Here is a 27,056-nt window from a genome sequence, read left to right on the forward strand (position 1 = left end):
TTCAGAGAAGGTCACCTGAAAACAGTAAGAGACACTTTTTTAGGTGTTCCAAAACAGGGATCGTTAGCAGCTGTTATAAGTAAGAAATTTAATTAAGAGGCATGATAATGATTTTAAAAATTACATTTTACTTATTTTCTTTAGTGCCTCTCCTGTGTTTCTATGTGGATAATGGCTGGCATTTTATGTCAGGACCAGAGCCGTGGATTATGCATTTCGTTCTTCACTATTTATTATAACAGCCAGTTCAAATTTCAAACAAGAAAAAACATAAACACTACATCATTTGTTCTCAGGGTCCTTCCTCTTTCTTCACTGCTCGAGCGTCAGTTAAGTCTCTTTTGCCCTTACTGCCTCATATAGCTATTTTGAAAATTATTGCAATTTGTATGCTTATTGCCTGATCATATTACTCTGTGTTACTCTACTCTGTCACCTGATGATTGCGCGTCAGGCAAAATCAGCCCAAGCGCAGATTCGGCTCACAGTGACACGTTGGGTCCACCAGAGGGCGCACTTTTGGGCCACTGCAGAGATTCCGAGTGCGTTTGTGAAACTGATGGAGTTGCTATCTGCGCTTGATCGTTTCATCAGTTGTGCTGAAGAGGATAGAGCCTGGGGCTCATTTTTAACCCCTCCAACCCCCACAGGACACCGCATTGCTGTCAGGATTAACCCTTACAGTGGCAAATAGCGGGAATCGCACGCAGAGGCTGTCCATCTCAAAATCTGACAGAAGGAGTGCGGGGCTGCCCTTAATATGCTCAGGGCGTGTGTTTATGTCAGTTCTATTAACCCCTGTGTATCCTACCCTCTGGTGATAATGCAGTCCCTTCAGGACCACAATTTTTTCCCCAATCTGGCCTCAGAGGAAGGCCCCTCTCAGCGGCACCTCCCGCCCAAGGTGGATGCCATTCTGTCACAGGCCATCACCAAGGCCCTGGCCCCTCTAAAGGAGAGCGAGTCTCAAAGGGGACAGGCATGTTTGGGGAGACTGGATCAGGCCAGGGTGATAGCACAGCAGCAGTTCCCAAGAAATCACCCAAGCATGACGCGGGCACCTGGAGGGCTTTGAATGCCTCACAGAAGCCTTCCATAAGAGAGTGCACACGCTAAAGTGAGCACCCTCCCGGGAAGAGATATGGCCTAGAGAGACTGGTGAAGAGGTTGACCTCATATTCGACCCCAACCGGGGGTCACCCATACGGGGAGAGGGCGACACAGAGGGTGATAAATACTCAGATGAGGATCAAGACTCCCGTCGGCCATGGTGCCCGGTTCCGGCCACGCCAGACCCAGAGGAGGGGGACGTGTCCACTTTGGACATGTTTGACCCTGAGGGTATATACCACCCCAGATCCTCAGACAGGCGACCGGATCAGAAAGTAGCTGACTACGTGGCCAGCAAAATTAGGCAACCTCTTGACAAAGAGGTCCAGGCCAGATTTAGGGCAGAAAGCCCTCGCCCTACTCTTGCGGGCAAAGTGACAGCGACGCCAGATATCGACCCCAAACTGTGTACTTTCTTCGGAAAGTACAGCAAAGACCCAAAAAAGGGCATTGATCGTTCCTGGAGGGCCTGTCAGGACAAATTACTGGATGTGTTAGGACCCCTGACACAAGTAATTCACGAAGCCGAGCAGGTAAAGCACACAGACAGACCTCTGTCTAGGGACATCATGGCAGGCTGGGCCCAGAGGGCAGTTTGTCTTCTGGTAAATGCCAACTGCACCATCTCGGCGGAGAGGCACCTCTCCCTTTTGTTAAAGATAGACCCCAAATTGGGAGAGCTCTCAGGCTTAGAGACAGGGGCAGTCGCCTAGGCCACCTGTTTGGCGATCCGTTTGCCAAGGAGCTGGGAAAATTTGTAGCTACATTTTCAGCGCTGGATAAAGCACAAACCTCCATGTAGCAGGACGGCGCTATAAGGACACGTAGTCAGTGGTCGAATGAGATGGTGACTTTTATTGCAGTTAAAGGTATGGTTCCCATGGTTCTATGATTCCCGTGTGTACGATGACTGTCTCTTTCATTCTTCTTCTCGTTTCAGGGCTCCCAGGAGGCCCATGTGGGAACAAGAACGATAATAGTTCGGGAAGTAGGCTATCCTTTGCTATAGGTTTCTGTTTTCTTTTATTTTATGTTCTCCCCCACCCCCCTTTTGCTTTTGTCTCCTCTGAAGTACTTTCTGGCTCTCCTTTGCCTTTTCTGTGGCCTATGCTGGCTGCTTCTTCTTTTATCTCTCCTGTCGTTTCTCTCTTCTCACGTGCTTTCCGCTTATTTTCTATAGTTGTTTCTTTCCCTCTTTCTCTGTTCTCACAGTTCTCCGGTTCTCTTCTTTAGGGTCTGTCTGGGCTCGCACTTCTCCCACGTCTGGCTTTATCTAGAGTATCCTAGGTTTGGACTTGAACACTAAGACCGCCTTCCTTCTCTGGTCCTTTTCCCCCTTTTCCTGTTTTCTTTCCTGCCTCCTGGTTCAGTTTATGAGTCCTTCTAATAGCACCATGTGTTGTACAGATTCCCCTAAACCCCCTTTGTTTGTTCCCTTTTAAGTGTGCTGTCCCATCACCTCCCTTCCTACACAAAACACAAGAAAATACCGTTCCTACCCTCCTCCCGTATTCCCTTCCTTTTCCCCCAGTTTAGGGTAGCCACCCACCTGAGGGGGCCATGCTTTTCCCCAAGAGTGGCAGGAATTCGCGCTGGGGGCAACCTGTGCCACAGGTGCTGGACTCTGGATCTCTGTCAGGGTCTTCCGATCCACAGCTGTCCGTGGCGTCTTCTCTTCTCCCTTCGTCGATGTCTTCGGTGGTTCTGCTACTCCTTCCGCTCTTGTCCGTCTCCCTCCCCTCAGCTGGTCCGGCCTCTGTGTTTAAACCAAAAACGTCGCAAAGCCGCTGTCTCTGCCCTTCAGCTCCCGGATACGAAAGGGGATTGGGCAGCCAGTAATGCACTTCCCGGTCGGGAGTGGCAGTGCCGTTTTTGTCCTCGGAATAGGGCGGGTCCATTGGTTGTAGCAACGGCCCGTCACACTCCATAAAGAAGATTTTCACTGGGAAGGCTTTTGGCGGGGCCGGAAGAGGAGAGGTTGCTCCTCCAGCCGCTTTAACCAACAGGGCCCAAATACCACATATTCCAAGAGAAACAATGGATAACGGGATGGCTGACAAGGCACATTCTTCCCCAACTGGGGAAGAGCAAACTCAGGAGAGGTGCCTGTGGCGTAGCATAAGCCCCAGGAGGAACTAACGGTAAGCATTATCCCTTCTTCCCCTCGGGCCCTTGGGGGGAGGTTGCCGAGATTTGCACACAGGTGGGCAGATATAAACGCCAACGCTCTGGTCTTGCAGACGGTGGAAGGTTTCCACATAGAATTCTGGGGAACCCCAGTCTAGGAGTCCCCCCTGAAATCCATATTTTTCTCTGAATCAGACATGGCACTGAGAGACTCAGGGGTTCAAGATCTTCTTGTGAAGGAGGCCATCCACAAATCAGTTCTCCATCCCAGGGGTTTCCTGAGCAATATATTCTTGGTAGAAAAGAAAGAAAAAGGTTTGAGCCCGGTTATCAATCTACAGGCTTTCAACAAATGGGTTTTCTGCAGTTTTCTATAATTTGTGTGGAGGCAACAAGTGTTCAAGTTCAAATGTCTCCCATTCGGACTATCGTCTGCACTGTGGTGCTTCACGAAACTGCTCAAACCAGTGGTGGAGCACCTCAGGACTCAGGGGGTGCTTCTGATAATTTATCTGGACGATATCCTCTTGATGGAATCAGTCCTGCTCCCAACTGCTTTTCAACGCGAATATGACTATTATTCTGCTCCAGGAGTTGGGGTTCATAATAAATTGGCAGAAATAAGAACTTCTTCCCTCACAGAATATGACCTTTATGGGTTTTCTCATAGATTCCAAAACGGCCTCTCTCAGTCTTCCAGCCCCAAAGGTGGCCAAGATCAAGAAGGAACTGGGGAAGGTTATGAGAAGGGACAGGATTTCCTTCAGGCAGTTGTCCAGAATTGTGGGGCTCCTGTCATCCTCAATACAGGCCATCTTCCCAGGACCCCTACATTACAGGCCACTACAGCGCCTGAAGACTCAGCATCTCAGACGCGGAGTAACTTACTCTGAACTGATATCCCTCTGCCAGGAGGCAAGGATGGAGCTCCAATGGTGGCTTGATCACATGGAGGCTTGGAACGGCAGAACGATCTTTGGGTCCTCGCCGGATCTGATCATCGAGTCAGATGCCAGCCGTCAGGGCTGGGGGGCCAGATATGGAGAGATTTTGATGGGAGGTCGATGGACTTAGCAGGAGCCCAATCTCCATATAAATTGCTTGGAGCTCCTTGCGGGATCTTTTGCGATCAGGTCTCTGACGCAAGACAAGGGCTCATGTTGCGTCCTATTAAGAATGGACAATGTGTCCGCAGTCCAGTATATAAACCATCTGGGCAGCACGCGCTTGAGAGCTTTGGCGGAGCTTATGAAGGACTTTTGGCGTTATTGCTTCCAACATCAAATCTCGGTGATGGTGGAATACCTTCTGGGTTCCCAGAATGCTCTAGTGGACTGGAACTCCAGATTTCTGGAGGATACCAGCGACTGGACAGAAACGTATTTTTGTCGATCATGGATCGCTGGGGACCGTGATCAGTGGATCTCTTTGCGCCCAGACTCAACACCCAACTGCTGAGGAACTTCAGCTGGCGAACCGATACGGGGGCATTGGTGGTGGATGCGTTCTTGCAGGATTGGGGGAAAGATCAGGTTTACGCTATTCTCCCCTTCCTGTTGATACTGAGAGTGTCAGCTCAAGTACGTCGTCAGAGGGCATTGGTAGTGTTGATAACGCCATTGTGGAGGTCACAAGCGTGGTTTCCAACTCTGTTGGAACTCTCTCACGACTTCCCGCTCCTTATTCTGTCTTTTCCACGGATACTCTTGGACCCTTGAGGTCAGCCTCACCCCATGGTTCTCCAGGGCCATCTCAGTCTTATGGCGTGGAGAATTTCAGGAGTCGTTGGGAAGACAATAGACTTTCAAGAGAGGGTGAGAGGTTCATCCGCCAGGCCTGGACACCTGACACACGTACGAGATATAGATCAGCTCGGGCCTTTTGTTCTGCTCAGTCAACTCTTTTAGATCAGCAATCTTGGGGGGCATCCCCCGCTTCACAGTGTTTCGGTGGGGGAACATGCCTGGGTTTGCAAGCTACTCAAGGTCATCCGAAACCTGGATATTCAGTGCTTTGGAATGTCAATGAGGTGTTACGCTTCCTGTCTTCTTGGCAGAACAGTCAATACTTTTGAAGGAAAGAATTGTCGACAAAATTAGTTACGTTGCTTTGCCCCATATCTGGCAAAAGAGTATCAGATGTGAGAGTCGTGGACATATCAGCCCGGGCTTTCTCGCACGAAGGGGTAACCTTCATTATCTCCCGAAGAATCAAATGCAATACCAGATCGGTAACTTATCCTGCTTTTGAGAATGCTCCTAAGCTCTGCGTTGTCAGATGCCTCAATGCATATGAGGAAATGACAGCTGAATATCGGTCCCTGGGGAGAGACAATTGTTAATTTCTATAAAGAAATCCTTTAACGCAGTATCCTCCCCATCTATAGCAAGGTGGGTAAAATGGATTATGATGAAGGAGGTATCACTGTGAGAACATTCAGGGCACACTCCACTAGGGGTGCCATGGTCTCCAAAGCCATCCAGGTAGGTGGTTGATTGGAGGACATCATGAATGCGGCCGATTGGTTGTCAGAATCCAATTTCAAACGGTTCTATTTTAAACAGATTCACCAGGAGGCATCGCTGAGGTAGTAAGCTTTAAACATGCATAATTCTCGCCTCTGGTCCCGACATAAAATTCGAAATTTCCTAGCTATTGAGAAGGAAAGTTTCAATTCTATTAAGGACATGGAGGCGAGGATAATCCCACCCAACACAGTGCTTGTGTCTCCTCCCTCACTGGTTACCAAAGCCAGGATCTTTGCAGAGATGTTATTTAGGTTTTAAAACATGCTGTTTAAGCAGTAAATGGATTGTGTACATATTGTATGCTTTGCTAATGTTCAATTGCTTCAAGATTTGAAGGTGTTTGCCAGTCTAGGGCATGGGATACTGAAGGGTTATTTTATTCAGCTTGAATTGGGAAAGTGGTTCATTTTTCTCACGTATATTACATTATTCTCATAGGAACAGATGCATCACTGACTTGAGGATGCCTTAGCCTCCGATCGCAGTGAAGTCAAGGAAGGACCCTGACAACAGATGATATATATGGACATTTGGAACGTGTAGGGATTGGATATTGGTTACCATGGAGGTGTGTTGGACTCATGGGATATGTAGTGTTTATGTTTTTTCTTGTTGAACTTTGAACTGGCTGTAATAATAAATAGTGAAGAAAGAAATCCATAATACTTGCCTCCGTGTCCTTAACAGAATTGAAACTTTCCTTCTCGATAGCCAGGAAATTCTTTGTTACTTTGTTGGTGTAAAATTGTAGTCCTTCCTCTGTTTTTGCAAAATGTCCCGGATTTTGGGTAGCAAGGGGGCAGATGTATCATTATTTCCAATAGCGATTACCAAATTGCGATTTTTTTGTGAATCGCAATTAAGTAATCGCTATTGGAGTGTATGAAACTCCAGGAGTTTCATATAGCGATTCGCAAGGGCTCGCAAATGGACCTACCTCATTAATATTCATGAGGTAGGTCACAATTTGCAACCCATTGCGAATGGCTACAATCACAGGGATGGTGGCCTCCTGGGCTCAGCAGACCACCATGTCTGTGATTGCTTTTAAAGAAAACAGTCTTTTTGATTTTAAATGCAGCCCGTTTTCTTCCTTAAAGGAAAATGGCAGGCTTTAAAAAAGAAAATTGAAAAGTTATCTTTACATTTTTAAGAGTAGGAAGTGGTCCGTGCAACCCCTGCCTGCTCCTAAAAAATGTTTTTGCATGCATTCACAAAGGGGAAGGAGACCCTTGGTGATGCCTTCCCTTTTGCGAATGGGTTACCACCAATTTGAAATTGGTGGTATCTATGATTGTTTTGCGATCGCATTCACTGTCACAAAACAATCAAACATACCTCTTCAATTCGATATAAGGAAGGTATTCCCTTGACATGCCCCATCCTAATACCGAGTTGGTATTTAGTCGCAAATCCAATTTGTGATTCAATAACAAGTTACTGAATCGCAAATTGGACTTGATACATACCAAAATGCATTTTTGCTGGCCCTTTGCGATCTAAAGAATGTTTGATACGTCTGGCCCAAGATCTTTTCACCCGAATTATGAGGGACTAAGGTGAAATGCTTCAGCTTGTGAAGAAATACACTTAGCTGAATTTTGAAGACACCTTATCATGTTCTAATATGTTTGCTAATTACATTCCAAATATTTTCAAGGCTCGGCATGAGCACGGGGCTCTTAGAGCTAGAGCCGACATGTGTTTCTCCCTGTTAATCTCTTAGCGCGTTCACATCCACTACCGGCACGGGCTGATAGGCGAAGCGCCGGGCAGCTGCAGTCAGGACTACCACTCAGGTGCCCACCCCTTCTCTTGAGTTACACACACTTTCATCTTTCTCCTCCAATCCTCGCGATCTCGAAGGTGTATCCAGTTAAACAAGTAATCCGTGAAAGTGTGTCGCACCTCCTATAGCGCATGCGTCTTGGACGTAGCGTTTCTCCGCCCATTTTTTCTTGCTTCCTTTAGAACTCATGCGCGAGTACCAGGGATGTGCACACAGCGAAGCGCCGCCCCATACGTCTCTCTTGCTGGTTATGACCCGCCCATCCTCATTAGTCTCCTTCCCGCTTCCTGAATCCCTGCTTTACTCCCCAGTTCCCCTCCTTCTTCCTGAATTAGGCCCTCCTCTGGTCCAGGCTCCACCCGCAGTCGCTGATCCTGCCTTAGGGCCCTGCATCTTTTCGCAGACTAGCCCTCTGTGCCCACCACAGTTTAGTCATTCTCTGTTTCCCATCCCCCAGCCTGGGCCTTCTCCTGTCTACTCCAGCCTGGGCAATCCTATCGTTGTACTCATAAAATTGGCCCTTGCACCTTGGGAATTGCCTGTCCTCTCTGTTCTCTGCCCACCCCCTGCGTTCCTTCGAAGGCCCCTAGCCCTCCACCCCTTCCCGCTCAGCTGCAATAACCCTGGTGTCGGTGGGCAGACACAGTGTACTGTCTGGAGCTGGAGCGCGGTTGGGTTGATAAAAACCTCTCCAACAGAGAGGAAAGGTGGCCGCCCTGGATAAGGAAGGTAGCATACCGGGGCCCTCCCCGGAGCCGACAAAGGAGCCCCCTATTCTGGCCAAGATGTCTGATGGAGCCGCTACCCAGGTAGGAAGCCGAGGCTGTGATAGGGATTGGAGTCAGAGTGGTGCTGAGTTTCACCAGCCTCAGAGACTGGGATGGGAGCACTCTGGGAGCAGGGGGACGGGGATAGTCTGTGCCCAAAGGCAGAATGGGGGTGTGGTGGTTTAGTTGTTGGAGTAATGCCTTGTGTGTTGACCTATTTACACTATGTCTTTTACAGAGTATTATTTAATTGCGTGTATGGGGGTTGGGAGAGGGTCTGCATACGTGTCTAAGCACCCGTATGGAGTAAGGGTACTGCGTTCCGACAGCCCTCGATCATTGGTCTCATATTGTGTAAGAAGGGCATTGCATGCTCTGACGAAGGGGTGGCATGAGTGGACCTAACCAACAAGGTCTGTGTGACAAGTGTGGTTACTTTGTGGGCAGAAGAGTTGTAGGCAGTGCTATGTAGTACGGCACATTGATACCATAGTAACGCCCCACTACAGATAACGGTGTCAAAGGAACGCATGTATTAAATACACGTCCGAACTCCAACTGCTATCTACAGAGCGCTCCCACCATTTCGTTTTCAGTTTTATCTCACGCGTTCTAGTTGTATTTGCTTTCTTATTACATTGAAACATTATCTTCCTGTAACCCTGCTCTCGGCCTATCGTCTGATCTTGGGCTGCCAGCTCCGCTGAATGTATTTTGTCCTGCTTGTAAATAGGAGCGTGTACATCGGTCTACCTACCGCCACTGGGAAGGACTGTTTACATTTTTTTGTTGTTTTGTTACCACCGCCCCCCTCACACACACACACACCTCATAGCACACAAATCTGCTATAAGTTTGGATTTGTAGCGCTGAGTGATACACAAGGATACATGGAAAAGTGGAAAAGAGGAAAAGTGGAGGCACGAAAGGTGGAACCAGGAAGGCGCGTTGTGGACGGCGTGGTCGTTAAACATGCCAACACTAATGGCCAGATGTAGCAAAGGGTTTTTCCCATTCTGTGTCAATGGGAAAATGTGTTCCTACATATGTCCCTTAGTGTGTAGTGAAGCTGGAGACATAAAAGGAGCTGGTAAGGCCTGCCCTCATGGGTGGTGGAAAGGGGAGAGTTATGAAGAGAGAATTGAGGTTGCGAAAGAGAAAAGATGAACCTCTCCGAAAGAAGCAAGTGGAACAATCCAGTGCACTCTCTTCATAGTAAAGCAAGCAAAGGGACAATTATATTTATTTCTCTTTTTGATCACACCTCGCAAAGGATGACTTCGTTAGTTATTGTTGGCCCAGGAGGCGTAATAACCTTCTTGTGTACAACACATCCCCCTCAGTTGTTTCGTTGTTTTTGACCATTGCTAGCCAACACCACTGTTAGTTCTCGTTGTTTGGCCATAATCCTAACCCCCAGCAGTCCTTGTTTCTTTCATTTGATGGTACACGTTTTCATACAAATACATTGTAAGTAGCCGATTCATCCCTTATAAGCCATTATGGTATAATAGCCTTACTTTTGTTTGTGAACTTCTGTCTTTACCATGCGCGCATTGTTCCGAAGTTACGTTATTGTAATCTTGTTTAGTACTCCTGCCTCTAATTTAGCGATCTGCTTCTAAATTTACAACTAGTTTATTCATGAATTGCCCTACTCCCAATCATAACTCTGTATTGTCCTATTTTTCCCACCTTCTAATAAATTCTTGAAAGATAATTAGTTTGGCAATTACTCAAATGTAAAATTATAACTCCACACTCTGGGTAACATTTTCCTAACTATTGGAATGGCTGGCTTACTTGCATTGTTTCTCAAAACTTGGAAAAACGGTTTGGTGTTTGTTCTTACCTTAAAAGCATACTCCCCACTAATAAGTACACATGTTTTTCTTTGCCAGCATACACGCTAATGCTTCATTGTATCTTACTGAGTATTTTGATTTCAATTTACTGCCTGTGGTTGCTTCCCTTCCTTTACTTATTTCTGTTATAATAGCTGCTTTGCCAAATGTAATTCAGCCAACTATAATTATCATTTCAGCTTCAATAGTACAGGTATTTTTTTGGTCTGACTTGACAGCAGATTGTCGCCAGGAAATTATTTGCGAGTCCGCTATGAAAGGGTCTTTTCCCCGCCCACATTGTGGCAGTCAGGAGTACTTATTTTTATTGGGCAGAAGTTGTGTGCTTCCACACAGCAATGATCACTATGTTTATTTGTCCAGTTGCTCGAGCATGAACTTTTAGGGACACACAGACAACTTTGAAATGCTAGTAAAGTGTTTTAGATAACTATAGATAATTTATGACGTTCTCTTGCAGTAGCTCAGATGGGTGGGGGGCAGTCAATAACCTATATAGATTTTTAGATCTGGTATGACAGTGCCACAGTTGCCTCACATTTTTACCTACACCAATATTATTCTTAGTTTCCACACACATACATATCCGTTCCCATGTCATCTACTTGTTATGCTCCACACTAGTATACAACGTTCCTTTAAAGCTAGATCAGACCTACTGGCTTTGCCAATGTTTGTATTTAATATATTTTGCTGTTTTGTTATTAAACTCTTTCACAACTATGTCCAGCCGTGTCCTCCCCTCTTAAGATACTGTATTAAACGGTGATTTTATGATCCACAAAAATATGCTGCAGTATTCATTAGGTCTAAAACATGAATGCAGTTTGTCTTTACATTGGTGCCCTACACGCCCTAATGTAACCATTAATTATTATCTTGAGCTGTGTGCTGTCCTGTAATGTTAAGTGGTTTTTATTATAGCTCATTGTATCACCAATTTCTTAGCCCTGCTGTATTATTAGTTGAAGTTTATAATGACAATAGCAGAGATATGTTATGGTCTGTACTGCCATGGGTATTCTAAATAGAGGTGTTCCGAGGGGCTAGAGATTCGAGTTTTGCAATTTCCACCAAACTCGTGCTTTTTTAAATTTGCCAGTGTTAGGGCTAGGTTGGTTGTTAAGTGTTTATCATAGTGTGCATGACGTTCCCAAGTATGATTTTTGTTGACAGTAGTTCCTTTGGTGGATGACTTGCTGGTAGTTATATGGCAACCTTCTCTTAATACCACGTTTGCTGCTTATTGATCATGTTAATGTGCAAAGGTATCAATACATCTCCTTTGTGTAGTCAGATGATCTGTGCGATGGGTGGTCTTATTGTGATCCATCATCTGGTCATGGTAGGCTTGTTCAGTGGTTCTCATCTGTTTTGAATGAGCTGTGTGATTCTTGTTAGTTGTGTGTCAGCTGGTGGGAGGTGTGTCCCTTGAGACTGAAATATATGTATGGACGGGGCCAGTGTGTTGTGGGGTATTGTGTGGTGTTAGATGAAGTTCTAATGTTCTGTTTAGTGAGGTGTGATGATCATTGTGACTATTGGTGATAAGGCTGCTAAGTTAACAAAAGCAAAGAGTTTAGTGATTATTTAGTTTCTTGTAAGCATTCCATATTTTTCCCCTAGTATTTTGAAGGATCATCAGTCAGTACGATGCCTTTAAGTAAGATTCCCAAACGTTCTGTATGTCTTTTTATGGTTTGCTGAATCTAAAAAGCGTCCTAGCAGGGAAAGAAGATAGTAATTATGTACTGTTCTGTGGATTCGTAATGGAAGGAGATGCTCTCAGTGGCCTATATTGGAAACAAAGTAAACCTGAAACCTAAGACCGGTTTTAAAGCATAGGTGGGATGTATAGAATAACAAAAGTGTGTACGTTTAGGCTTTTTACTTTTTATGTGTAATGTGCCATTCGAGGTGGAAATATTGCATTTCATACACACCATATTAGGGCTTTTATTCAGCTTCCCTCAGCCATTGGTTTCTTTAGCTATGGTACCTTCATCCTTTGTCTCATGTCATTATCAGTCACATTAAATGGTAGCCCTCAGAAGTCTTTTAATCTTAACTTTTATCTGTTGACTGTGTGGAATGTATCCTTGCACCTCCATTAAAAAGCACTATTTTACAATTGAAAAGGGAACTCTGTCATCACACGTTTATTTTATTTTTTTACCTCAGCCACACATTGAATATACAAAGTAATCCACTTTTTAATTTGTTTTGCAATGCAGCGCTCTTTATTAGTTTATTTTGCTTTTGTCAGTTCCCAAGTGTGTCAGCCTAATGGCTTTGTCAATGTTTGTTTTCTAAAGCATTTTATACAATTTACATAGTATTTTCTGCCTGAAGGAATCCTTGTTTTTTTCAATTTGTATGACATTATCAGAAACATTTGTATCAATGTGTGTAAAACTAAAAAAAAAAAAAAAAGTTAATAATGTCAATGGATATGTCACACAATATTCCTTCAGTTGCATAATCTGGTACACAGTTTACTTTTCTTTACTGTGTAATTTAACCAGCCCTACCACAAAATACAGTCATCTTTGTCCTCAGAATTCCATTATTCTAGATCCATTGCATTGAACATATAGAGTTGTGCGTGGTTGGCCTGCATTGTTGTTGGTCTTTGGTCATGTTTGTAACTACACAAACCAGATTAAAAGATAGACTAGCAATATCAACTTTCTGTTCTGGGGCTAGATTGTGTTAGTCATTTGCATAGCTCCTATTCTACATTCAGTATACAGTTGACGCAGTGGTGAAGTCTGGGTACCTTTCATGATTTTGAGGACTCCATTGCACACCAATGCCTAGGGTTGTAAGGATGTACCACCATTAGCTTGTATCTAGTTTTCTGTGTCTTGATTATTAATGGGTCAGTGAGTTTTGATGTTTCATGCATGTGATATGAGGCCTAGCAGATTGATAATCTGCTATCTCTGCAGTTCCCCCAGCATGAAGGTATGTGAGCAAGGCATTTTATTGAGTAACGGGGATGCCTATTCATTAGCCAACCTGGGTGCTAAGAATTCTATGTTCTGTTGGTAATTGACAAGTTAAGAAGTGGACACTGTTGTGATACCCACCTATTGCTATTGGTGTGCTGTGTTGGATGCATTTGTAGCATTCTTTCTAAAGTTTCTCTTGAATACTAGCTAGTTTAGTGAGAGCAATGTAGACCATGTGAGTATATTATGTAATATTGCTTGGTGGGTTACACTGAATGAAAACTATAAAGCATATTAATAGCGATAGCACTAGAGAGCTCAATTTTATTAATGAACAAGATAATGCATTTGCTTAATTTGCATCAAGGAATAGTAGTTTGTTGAATAGGATGTATCACAATTGAATATCTTTGTTTTTGCAAACTACCCTGCTGGTTTGTTCGCTTGTTTATTTTAACATCCTTTCACTGATACATACAGATGTAAATTTTACAGCACTCATTATTCAGATTTCAATAAGTGGATGTGAATAAAACCTAACTCAAAGAAAAATAACTGTTAAGGGTATAACAACATTGTTTAGTTTAATTTATAACAATTAAATAATTGACATTCAGGCCTCCTTTTCGTGTCTGGCGGTCACTAGACCTCTAGACTCATGGATGGCGGCCGGACCGCCGCCAGTGCGGCAGTCCAAGCACCATATTTCAACCCTGGTGGTCGGGCTGCGGTGGGACTGCCAGCGCGGCCAAGATCAGAGATTCTGACAGTAGGTGGAAGCCCTTATCCACGAGCGCTGCCCTGGGCATTACGATCTTGTTCTCCGCCAGCCATTTCATGGCTGTAGTACTGCCATGATAAGGCTGGTGGAGAACGGGTGCAGGGGCCCCCCTGGGCAGCACCGCCGCAATGTTCACTATCTGCTTTACAGACAGTGAACATTGTGAGGGTGCATCCTACAGCATTGCCACTGGCTCGATTACAAGCTGGAGACAATGCTGTAGGCTGTTTCCTGCTTGGCCAGCGGGAGAAGAGACTGGTTTTCACCCATTGACCTAGCGGGAAACTCTTAATTGGCCCTGCGGGGAGGTAGCCAGTATGGCGGCAACCTCCCTGTCGGAGGTTTGGTAGACGGTGTAAACCGTCCACCAAACTCATAAATAGGCCCTCAGTTTCTAGTGTGTTATAATGCGGTTATCGAAATATGCACAAAGAGATCTGGGGCACCTGAATGGTAAGTCCAGGTTCATCAGAAGCTCCTGGCAGGATTTCTGGATGAACATCTTTTTTGTTATTTTAAGGATATTTTGTTAATATATTTCAGTTCTGCATGTCATTTAGTAGGATGTGCTGCTCTGTCAGAGTTTGTTGACTGATATTATATGATGTTTACTTTTGAAATACAAACCAATGTGATCCCAATTTATGCTTTGCAATCCTAAGACTTGAGGGATGTAAGTGTAGTCTCAGATTCCTTAGGAGAGCATCATGTTCAAGAAGGTTTGATGGATGGTGATTTGAGGCAGAAATAATGAATCAGTTTGAGGAGTATTACATGGAGTATATCTGGCTTGATTTTATTCAAGTTTGGAATTCTCTTGGATGTTGGTGTGTGGTGAGTCATGGTGGAAATTTCTGTTGTGAGCGGGGCTTTGGCTAACTGTAAAACAAATATGTGCTACGTTGGCTTTATTCGAAGTGATATGTCCAGTGTGTTCTTTTGGATGTTTGCTGTGAGGGATATTCTGGAGAAAAAGTGCTGAAATTGTATTCTGCCTGTAGTATGTTTGTTGATTCCTATTGAGGAGTACTTTTGGGAGCACAAACTATACACACACACACACACACACAATATACCTTCTCTTCAATTACATTTGTGGCCTACAACAAAGATATCTACTTGATCATATATTTAGCACACATTTTTTTTAAAACCCCTTTAGCAATCTCACCTTTCATTATACACTTTTGTTATGAACCACATTTAATGATTGCACCTCTGTTAAAAAAAAAAAAAAAATTATGCTGGGGTGCTTTACTTTCAACTACTATTCGTTATACCCCGCTGGATAATTTTAATGTTTTCCACAGCACTCAGCTGTGGTTTATGCAGCACGTACCACTCCTTGTTTTTTGATGTGAGACTCCAGTAATGATATATTTCTCAGACTTGTATATCTTATTATTAGTTTCTCTTCATTTGAATTGAAATGTATTAATGCCCCTGTCCAATTATCTTTAGAAGCTTCGTTCATGTGTACCTGGTCTAATATTAGAAAGTTGCAACATCATAACATCCCTTTTTAATGTCTTAACAGTCCATCTTAGAAATCAGGAAACATAATGAGCCTGTGCCTACCAATTATCTTACTATTCCATTGAATTGTAGATGACAATTTGGTACAAACTTTTTTTAATTCAATCTTTAAACATTTTATTTTCACTCCTTATTTTGTTCTGTTTCACGGAGCTCCTTTTCAGGTCCCACCTACAGTCCGCTTTAGCTGTCTGTCGCTGAAGACATATTGTCTAAAATACAATACACACAGTGGGGTTTGGGTCAGCCCCTCCCTCATAACTGGATAGCTTTCTTGTCTGTCTCAGTTACATGCTGTGTGTCTCAAGGCCTCCATTTATATTTTTTTGTTTGCCCCTGGCGCAGTAGCTTTACCAGGTTCTGATTGGATGACCTGTATCCTTCCACTTCTGACATCGGGTAACTAGTTTCTTATTTTCATTTCAGCACTCCATGGGAGTGTATGTATTTGTTTGCTTCCTGTACTCATCTGCACAATCCCCACATATCTGCACACTCTCTGATCCTACTGGTCTACTCTTCCTCTGCTCCCTCTTCCCCTTTTTGTTTTAATGTCCAGTCCAAAATCTTTATTCAGTTTAAAACAACCATAAAAGCACACAGTAAATATTTAAAACATTTAAACATCACATGAAAATATGTACAATAAATCATTCTATCGAACAAATCCAGTAAAAATATTTCATTGCAAAATCGGAGACAATTCTTTTGATTGAACCTTAATCACAGTTCCTTATAAAAAAAATCATCATTACTTCCCACTAATTTAATGTGTTAAATAACATGAACAAGAAATCTATACATAGTAATCCATACTTGGTCCGTCTGGAGGAGTTGTAGATACTCTAGAACCTCTTTACACTTTCTAATGTTTAAGATTTTCAAGAGTAGTTTTAAATACAGTTTCCCCTGTTCTTGATAAAGCTCACAAAAAAGAACATAAGCAATTGAGATTGGGGCGTATCAGCATTACATGGACATACGTCCAACTCCTCCAAAAAAACATTAGAAGGATAAGTCACCAAAAAATGGCTAAGCCTAACTAAAGCTCAAGAGAAAAAATCTCTGACGAGGCATTCTCCAACAAATATGGTTCCGTGCCAGTTGTGGTACACAGTGGTAGGTAGGACATTCCCCATCCCTTTTCCGCTCCCCCTCTTCTCATCAATATAGTCAGATTAATTGCGTTTTGTCATTAGTCTAGACTGGAGATTAATCAGCAGCGGGTTACTAAAGAACTCTGGCCTGATAACAGTATGCAGTTCATTCTTTACATGGGTCAGCCACCTGATTTTGTGAACATTTGAAAGTTTTTATTTTTTTTTTTATTTTTTTTTAAGCAGTCATTTATTATTGACTGTGTCAGTGCTGCCTCAGGCCTTGCCCAAATAGAAAGCCAAAGTAATATAGGTGCCATTCTTATATTGTCCCCAATAAACTGCAATCCTACTTCCTCATGCATTATTGATGAGAGTGAACTACTGGGAAGTGACAGTAATCTGCGCTAAAATGTATTCTTACTAGTTTGTAATACTGTGTGATGAGTGTACCACCATACACCTGCACTGAACGTGGCTATTGCTACAGATCTAGCTCTACAAATAGTGAGTGCAGCATCCAGCGGCATGGACCCTCACTTAGAACCAAATAAAAAAATGGCAGCAAATGTCTTTCCAACTGTGTGACCCTCACACATTTCAGGTGCACCTACATACTCTGAAAATCAAATGGAATCCCTAAGTTTGTAAAATTGAACAGTTTTAAGAGCGGTATCACAAATATGGGATGAAGATACTAGGCTACACGGTCGCCCACATTTGTATTTTTTTTATTGAACTTAAAAAAAAAAAAAAAATTGCAAGGTTCCTGCAGCTTGGCTTTCAAAAAAGACTGGTGGTCAACTTAAAACAACAAATTCAGTGCAGATAAATGGCAGAATACCTACCGGTGGTCTGACACACATGTACAAGGATGAGTCGCTATCTTAAGGTGCTTTTTCTTTATGAATATACTTGTTTTAATTATTATTTTATGGAAGTTTTTCTGCGTACCAGTTTCTTTGCCACTTCATTTGATTTTAGTGGACATAGGGCGCCTCCCTGGGGATTACGACTCCCTTCTCCGCCAGCTGTTTCATGGCGGTAGCACTGCCATGAATGGCTGGCAGAGACGGTATGCAGGGTGCTCCAGGGGGGCCCATGCACTTGGCTTGGGCAGTACAACGGCCCCCTTGCCCAGCCCCGTCACAATGTTCATTCACTGCTTTGCAGACAGTGAACATTGCGACGGGTGCTGCTGCATCCTACGTACTACAGCATTGCCGCCGACTCTATGATGAGCCAGAGACAATGCTGTAGGCCATTTCCCGCTGGGCCAGCGGGCGTAAACTCTGTTTCTGCCCGCTGACCCAGTGGGAAACTCATAATGGGCCCGGCGGGAATGCTGCCGCACTGGCGTAACCTACCCATTGGGACTTCGGCAGACGGGCTTTTCTGCCTGCAGAAGTCATAATTAGGCCCATAATGTTTGATCCACAGCCTGCCTAGTTACATTTGTGTACTTTGCTTTTGCCTACCTAAATTACGTTCCTGCTTTTTGATTAATTATGTTTTTGCTTTATGAAATTCGATTTAGTGTTCAACCATGGATTTAACGTGTTAGTTTCCGTATTCTGCATGTCTGTCTACTGTTGTCCTGTTTTTATACCTTTTTTAATTCATACTTCAAAAAAATTTCCTACATGGTTTTGTCTTTATCAGTTCCCTTTTTTTTTTTTTTTTTTTTTTAATCAAATCAATAACATCTAACCGAAATTGAAGGTAGATGGAATTCTTATTCCAGGCCTACCATTTCAGCTTGGGTAGCAAGAGAAAGGCTTAATGGACCAGTATTGCCTCCCTGGAAATAGATAATGGGGTAAAGTTCCATTAACTGTAAAATAACTTAGTATGAAAAGCGAGTTCTTATCTCCTAAGTCATGTGTATTAAATAATAAAAATAAATCAGTGACCGGGAGGTTACACATGTTTGTGTATTATAATAAATACACAAAATAAATTATGGACGACCCTGTACACAAGCACTGGCAATGCCAACGGGTCTCACCTTTGGGATCTATTGACTTTGCTAATGGTTTTGTCTATGTGTTAGTATATGCACACTGCATCTTTTACGCAAGTAAAGACTTTGACTTTTATAATGCCTAAGTGCAGTTCTGTATGGTAAATGTAATTGACTTTACTAAGTATTAGCAATCCCAGGATGTCTCATCTCTAAAAGACTGAGTTATTGGGTTTTCCAATGCTTGCATAGTACATGTGAGCTGAGTTGCATTTAGGAGTTCTGGGTGTTCATAATGGGGCATGATTGAGAGCTTTGGTACCAAGGCTAAAGGCATTTTGAGTCCACGGACCATAAGTGTTCAGATTACATACTTATCCACTGTTTGGCCTCCCCCCGGTGCCACGCAGTGTTGGTCACATATGTAGCATTTGTAATTACTATTTTTCCAATTATATAAACAAAATCGTTCATGTTAATCATTTATATCAAACTACTAAAGCCAACAGGTCTGGCTTGTTTTAGGCATGTTTGTTGTTTTGGGACATGTCTAAATGCAATAGCAGAAAACTCAGAGAGGCTCCTAAATGCTGCTCAGGCAACATGCTGTGTAAAGCACAGTATTGCAGTTCACATGCTTTAAGCCAATCCCGCCCCCCCTTCATTTTCATCCCACTTAAAGGACTGTGGTCCAGAATAGGATTTTGCTGACAAACCCCTAAGAGATGTGTCCTAGCAGAGAACTAAAAATTGTGATGATGTAGAACTGTGGAGACCTCAGAGTCAAATCTAAAACTTGTGGAACAGAAAGAAGGAGCAATGCTTTGCTCCTCTGCTGCACTCGCTTTTTATCAACTCTGGGAGACCAGCTGCTGGTGTTACATGTTAGAGAGGAAAGTTGTGCACGTCCGCAAAAGAAAGCTGAGGGTCTGACTTCCTCTGCTGTATTTGTAGATCCTGGTGTTTCCACCCCTTTAGAAGTAGAGGTGCATTATCTGTTCCCTGGCAACGTTGATCCAAAAGTTGTGCAGGAGATTTGCTCCCTGGCAGAGCAGATCTAAATATCCTCAGTTTTTCTGGGAATCAAGTGCAAAGGGTGTAACATTGATGAGAGGTAGAAAAGTAGAGCAGCAGAGGGTGTGGCAGTAGTAATATGGAGGGTGAGGTGGAATTATGGAGCTGGGGGGAAAACACAGGGATGTGGGTGGGGGAAAGCAATATAGGGGACATGTTTGGGGGAAGCGACTCAGACGGTTGAGGGAAAGGAAGCAAACTAACTGAGAGTAAACAATCTGGAGTGGGAAGTAAGCAGGCAAGAGAGCAGAGGGGCGGGGATTAACTGTGCGGAGGAAGGGAAGAGAATCACACTAAGGAGGCAGCTGCAAAACATGCACTCTTGTGTAATGCTTGTACAAAAAGACAAAAGAAGCACCTGAAAAATACGCAGTGAGGAGGCACAAGTAATGCATCTATGTTCTAGGGGTGGGATAAACACAGCTAATAAGAAGCAAGCCAACAAGAGTGTCACTGAAGCTAACTAATGGTAAGCAAATGGTGGAATCGAAGCCTGCTGTAAGCTAGCCACGTATCTCACAACATACAGGGCATGTGTTGTCTAGTAGGCATGACCTAAAAGGGGCCTATAAAACGAAGATGTTCTGGAATCTGATAGTAATCTATGTGTTGATATCACCAGACCCTGGAGATGACAAAATACCCTTGGAAGTAAAAAAAAATAAAGGCTGGCCTTATCATTGGTTCATATGCCTGTTTTACAGATGCTTTAAAGCTGAAGATAGAATGGTTTACAGATGTTGCCAGAATTATGTAATAGCATTATTAGAGGACTCCCACATTTATTAACTTTTTAATTCAAAATTTAGTTAGCCTTTGAGTATGATGTGAACAAGATTTTTTTTCAATTATAAAATGTCTGAGAGTTAGAATTAGAGTTCAATCTTGTATTTTATTTGACAGTAATAATAATGAAAATAACAATCGGAAAATAGTTCATTTTTTATGGTGGGATTTTAGGGCCACACATTTGGCCCCCGGAGTAATGACAGCATATGGCTGCTCTTGACAGTGTTCACTCCACAATGGAGAGCTGATTACACAGAAAGCATTTGTGTTGATTACACTTCATGGTTCGACTGATGATTGAACAAGAGGTTGATTGCCTTTGATTACTCAAAGAATTTGTCTTGGTTCAAAAATAAATGCCAATCAACTGGTAAGAAGATGAGACTAATTCCAAAGACATCCATTGGTTATTTTCGATAATTCTCTGGGATAGCAAAGCTGTACATGTTGTGGACATGCTTGTACAAGCTGTAGGGGGAGACTGTGGCAGACATTTCTGCAGTTTTAAACCACACACATCCGCATGATGGTTGACAGCACTTTAAGTTTAGGATGCAAGTCTCAAATATAGCATAACAGGTGTATTGGTCTACGTGGAAATAGGGGATTTACAGGCAAAAGCCAGTGCCTCCCGGACTTTGGTAGAGCCTGTAGCATGTCAGAAATGTGCTTCTAAGAGCTGGTTGGTCTGGGGTAAAGTCTTTCGCGTGACAGGATTGTTTCTGAAAGGCCACTAGTAGAGGCATTTGCTTGTCAAGGTAAATTGCCTGCTTCACGGTTGGGGCAGAGTGAATTGAATGATAATATGACCTATATTGGACAGTACCAAGCTCCACTGAGCCTTCAAATGCTACCTGTCTGGAAATCTTCCCATGTTTGTCACTTTGAACATTCCATGTATCCTCTAACATCCTTGGAGTTTGTCTAACTCATCGTACTTTGGCTAAAAGACGTGTATACCTCACCTGGGGGCAATGCAAGTAGACTGTCATTTGCTTGTTTACACTTGAATCCTCACTGGAGAGCAGAATATAATAAGCAGGAGTCTGCGTACAAAACTCAGCTCCAGTATTTCTACTTCCACTGCTGTTAGTTTCATTCTCTATGAATATTCTTTTATGTCCATAAATCCAGAGGTTAGCCTTCAGTGATGATTCTTTCTGTTGGAAGAAATGGGTTGTCAGGATATGTTTGTCTCTGGTCTGTTACCAGCAACCTTAACACTCTCACCTTCATTATCATCTAAGAAACTACTGCCCTTCATTGTGAATGAGAAAATAAGGTTGTCAGGACACCATCACCCCACCCCCCCCCTTAACTTCGTCCCTCCTCCTCTTTAAGGTCAGAATACAGTCAGTTGGATCAGTCTTTCATTACGGTCTTTTTGAGGTCCCTCGGGGACCTGCCCCTTAAGAAAAATCACTGCCATAAATCTTTCCCTTTGCCTTTCATCTTTGCTATTATCCAATCCTTCCTGTGGATTACTTTTGTTATTAGTTACCTTCTGGTAAGTGCAATACCATCATACAACTGTGATGTCAAGCCATCTAAAAGTTAAGAAGACTCTTTGCGCAGTCAGATAGCTACATAAAAAGTGATAATACCCATTTGGTGCCTTGACATATGTACAGTTTCCACAGCAGGTTATTCAATTTTTGGCGGAGTGCACCTTTGTGGGTTGGACTGGCCAGTAAACGTTATAACATTGAGCTACACACCTGAGGGCAGTTGTGCATTTCTATATACCTGTGTTCTTTTCTCCTCCAGCCCACATCTTCCTTTACACTGTTCAGTTCAATAACAAGAGTAGTTAAGGAACCGTAAGGAGATTTGATGAAAAGTTTTTATACACATGTTGGGACATTCCAACATCTGACCTACTCAGGACATTTTTTGTAATTTTGGCTTGAATCAAAAAGGGAATAATAGCATGAACCAGTAATAACAAATCCAAAGAGGAAGATTTCCAGGAGATCAAGATTTTGTGACCAGCATTAATGAGGTCTAATTTTTTGCCATGAATCTATTAGGGATGGACAATGTAAAGCAAACTACGGGTTGCAACAGCAAATTAAAGAATGTATTGTCCAGAGTAGGAGCAGTGGCAGTCTTGAAGACCTTCCAGAAATAGTAATTGAACACTCAAGAACTACGCTAGATAATTATCACCAGACTCTGTGTTTGGGGGCGGGGAGTGGGGCGTTAAGGTTGAGCTGATGGAGCATTCTAGCACTTGATGTCATTTGTTTTCATTTCCATTGAGCTTACTATGAGTATGTGCATGTGAAAGGTCGCGTAAAATTGCCATCCACTGGTTGTCTGGCTCCTCTTCCTTCTAGGCCTCCCGAAATAGGAGGGAGTCACTAGGACGTAAAGTTAATGTGGCAAAATATATAACCCTTAGGCGGCATCAGTCACTTACAAATGCACTGAAGGGATTCAGGCACAGAAAATGCTGCTATTTGGCGGGAGAAGGTATAGCATTGGTCAGGTTCCTTGTATTCTACAGGTGGCCCCTTAGGAATTTCAGAAGAGGATTGATTACTCATCCCCCCCCCCCCCCCTCCCCAATCAATAATTAACTGTGCTCCATGTTGCAGGCTAGGTAATAGAACTCACCTGACAGGGGACTTTGGTTACAGCAGTCTTCAAAAGCCTACAGTTGTCTTCAACCAGTTGATTGCAAGCTCCCAGACACCTTCAGTGTAGCTCGCAGCATTGAGTTCATTTTTAAATAAGCCTAGGGTCACATTTTTCTTTTGAAGTTAAGAGAAGGCTATGCTTACTTTACATTATTATCATCAGGCTGCAGATAGCAGAGTTTGATAATGAGCAGTGCACAGTCAGATTTATGGGCCAGGCTGGGGCACAGAACTGAAGCACTGAAGTATTTAACTCTTAAATAAAAGTCCTTGTCGACTCAATATTGGAGTGTGATGTTTCTGAATGCTTTTAAATGGGAGAATAATAAAATGTAAACCTACCTTAACTAGTAACCTCTTCAGTTTAATTTTCTCCTGTTTCAAAGTGTTGCATTTACAAGCAGCAGGCCTTTCGCTTCCAGTGGCCAGTGTGCCCATATTTATAACTGACAAATAGCCATTATTAGGTCGAGCATAGAAGCGTGCAAGCGCTGCTTTTTCCGACATGTAATCTGTTCTGTGGGCTTTAACCACGCTCATCTCTCGCCCATCACTTTCATTTGTTCCTGGCCCTGCCTTTAAAAAAATCCTTGATTTTGTTGGTAAATGCTTTACATTTGTCCCACCTTGAGGCTGTTTTCTTACACCTTACAAAATGACCCTGTTACACGGATTATTGCACGATCAGACATATATTGTAGTGTGGGCACACTACTTTTTTCTTTTGTCTCTCCCCCTTCGTGCTTCATAGCAGCCATGGCGCTTTGAAGTTTCATATAGCTCAAACTCGATCAGAGGTAATCCGATTTAACTTGGGCTTCCCTTAGCACCTTGCCTGATTCGGAAGCTTGTGGGGCGAGTTGTGCCCCTCCCCCACAACACTGCTTGTTTTCTTGTTTATCCAACTGACATATCAGCAATCTAGTCCCCTCCCCATAAGGCAGCTGATTCTACCTTTTATCTCTCCTTGGCAGATGAATCGCTTAGTATCAAGTAGTCTGAAACCTGCAGTAAAAAAAAAAGAAGAAAATAATAAGGAAAGGTGAATGATTGAGGAATGATTGAGCATCTGTGTCCCTGGCATTCACGTTACAGTGCCTAGATATAACCAGAACGTTGGGATGAAACTTTCCAAGTTAAGTCTTCTGCCTTCTCACAACAAAAACGACATTGCAAAAATATTGACTTGCATCAAATAGGTAGTGTGGAAAGTTACGAGGACTGATCGATCTCACTTAACACATGTAAGGAAGCAGGCTGAGAGACCTGAACCCCACTCCCTTTGCAGAGTACCTTGTTCCTTCAGTGACTACCCCGTACAATGTCCAGACCTCACTACCAGCATGCGTATGGTAGGCTAGGGCTCTGGGGAGATGCTATATCACACGCTGGGTTATTCCACGCTCATGTCTGAGAGGTCGTTAATTATTTTAACCCCCCTTACAGCTGGGTGCTGCAAATGTGAAACGTCACTTGGTATTTCAGCATCTTAAAGATCCATTTACAACAATGACTTCCTCTACAGGACCCGCCATGGATTTTGAAAGATGCTCCCACTGGAAGGGTGTTCTTTGTTCAGGAATCATTTCCATCTGAGCAGGCGCCAGGGGACCACAGAGAGCCTCCTTTCGTGGGAATCTAACAGCCTTCTTTGCAAGATTGATGTTATCAGTAGAATCGTCTCAAACCAGGCAGTGCTCCAATAACGAAAGACAGGCTGGGCCTGGGGGAGTGGTAGATAACTGCTGAGGAGGAAAGGGTACTGGGGTCCCTTGTGTGCTCTCTTGCCAGCCATGAGGAAAGCTCAGACCTGACTTAACTTGCAGTACTCATGGAGTCTTTCTTCAAAAAACTCGCCCATGGTGGTTTTTATATTACAACTGATATTGCTGTGAATACTCTAGTCATAGCAATATCGGTTATCTCAAAATGCCCCCAAAAATACAGATAAAACCATTCAGGGATGATTAAGATTATAACAAAACTAAATGTATACAAATGCAGACAAATTATACAACACTTAAAATCGTTCTCAACTAACTTTCTCCCAAAAAGGATATTCTAAACTTTCTCCCAAAAAGGACAAATCACCTTTGTCTGGAGAAGTGATTTTTGGATAATGGCAGTTCTTGGCTGTAAGGAGCTAGTAAGCACTGGTGAGGTAGTATTCCACGTGAGTAAAGTTTCATATGTATCCATACCATGTTGTCATGTTTGCTGACATCATAAAGCATCCTGGGGTTTCAGTCCCATGTATATTTTTGTGCACTTAAAACACCAGAAACCTGGAGCTCGGAATCGTAAAGCCTCGAAAGTTGACCAGGCCTGGGTGTAACCGAACCCAATGACCTCAAAGTGTCAGAGACATCAAGGCAGCAAGATAGCTCTGTGGATAAAACCCCACCACTGGCAAGGTACTGCTCTCTACCGCTCTACATTTCTACCTCTCTACAGCTATATAGATATAGATATAGATATAGATAGATAGATCTCTCGCTCCCCTCTCTCTCTCCCCCTCTCCTTCTAAACCTCGACCGCCACCCCTCTCTCTTTACCCCGCTCTTCATCTCTCTACCTCTAGCTGCCTCTAACTCTCTCTACCTCCCTCCACCTCTCATTTACCTTTCTACACCTGTTCCTATACCCCTCTCTCTGTCTCTACACCCCTCTCTCTGTCTCTACACCCCTCTCTCTGTCTCTACACCCCTCTCTCTCTCTACACCCCTCTCTCTGTCTCTACACCCCTCTCTCTGTCTCTACACCCCTCTCTCTGTCTCTACACCCCTCTCCCTACTTCTACACCCCTCTCCCTCAATAATAATATAAATAAATATAAATAATGGTAGTATTTTCATTTTTTGCTGCAGATTGAGGAAGAAGGTAAATGGAAGTACTTTAGTTATATGCAGAGCCACTGGAAATTTGTGGCAGAGAGGACCAAATGTTGTGGCAGCGTTGACCAATTTGTTTCAAGAAAAGTCCAGTTATGCATTTCCAAAACCAATACCTCGAACTCAAACAAATGGAAGACCTATTGCTTTGCAAATGCTTGTTTTAAAAGGGAGAAATTTAAAATGAAGAACACTTTTTCTATGAAATATTAAGTCTTAATGTCTTTCTCCACTTTCAATTAAGCCAATTACGTCTTAATGTTTTATGAAGCATGTTTCTTCATGTAAAATTCCTCCCATTTAAACAAATGTATTTTTCTTTTATAAATATAGACCATGTCTGCAGGCCACTGGGATAAAGATGGCTGATGTTTCTAAATGTGACACTTGGAAATGTGAGAATTTAAATGATGAGTTTTGTGGAGTCCATATAAACAAAGTTAACTCTGCAGTTTAATTTTCTCATCACAGTGTATTAGAAATAGGGCAGTGGTTTGCACCCTGTCCAAGTAGGGACCCTCACTCTAGTCAGGGTAAGGGAGTCACACAGCTAAGATAACCCCCTTGGTAGCTTGGCGCAGGCAGTCAGGCTTATCTCAGAGAAAAACAAATTAGGCAACACTAAGCAACAGTATCAATGCACATTTCCTAATTTACCCAAGTATAAATGCTGTTAGGTAGTGCTCATACACTAATGCACATCGTTGCCCTGATGTGCTTTCCGGTTTTTCAAAGAAAAGACTGTAACAATAGAACCAAACAAAATGTACTAGCGGAGCACAACAATTTTTTTCTTTTCTTTCTTTTTTCTAAAGTATGGATAATCAAAAAGTCAAATGTGACTATATAATTAGTAAATTGTGATAGACTGTCCACAATCCATATACATTCATATATTATTAACCTCAAACAATGTAGGTTCTCATAATTTTATATAATGAAAATATTTATTTCAAAAATTGGTGACAATGATAAATAACATACAACACTAGCCCCTGCAGTAGAAAACCAACCAACATAAAAGACATAATGTAAATAGATGCAATAAAAGTCCATAATCTAACACAGAAATGAACTGTGAGTCAAAGGACCAGATGATATTTTGTCGAATCCACATGTAACATCACCTGACACGTGTTTCGT

At 43.0% G+C, this 27,056-nt stretch overlaps 1 protein-coding gene across 1 annotated transcript in view; it reads left to right on the forward strand.

Moving 5' to 3' along the window:
• Positions 1–7,805: 7,805 nt before the first annotated feature.
• The window catches only part of LOC138261650 (uncharacterized), a 174,645-nt gene continuing 155,394 nt past the window's right edge, over positions 7,806–27,056 (forward strand). The window contains exon 1 of the mRNA XM_069210819.1: positions 7,806–8,363. Within this exon, the coding sequence (XP_069066920.1) occupies positions 8,340–8,363 (24 nt within the window). The 5' untranslated portion in view covers positions 7,806–8,339. The remainder of the gene's footprint in view (positions 8,364–27,056) is intronic.

Source organism: Pleurodeles waltl, chromosome 10, assembly GCF_031143425.1.
Source record: "Pleurodeles waltl isolate 20211129_DDA chromosome 10, aPleWal1.hap1.20221129, whole genome shotgun sequence".
In the NCBI taxonomy this organism is placed as follows: domain Eukaryota; kingdom Metazoa; phylum Chordata; class Amphibia; order Caudata; family Salamandridae; genus Pleurodeles; species Pleurodeles waltl.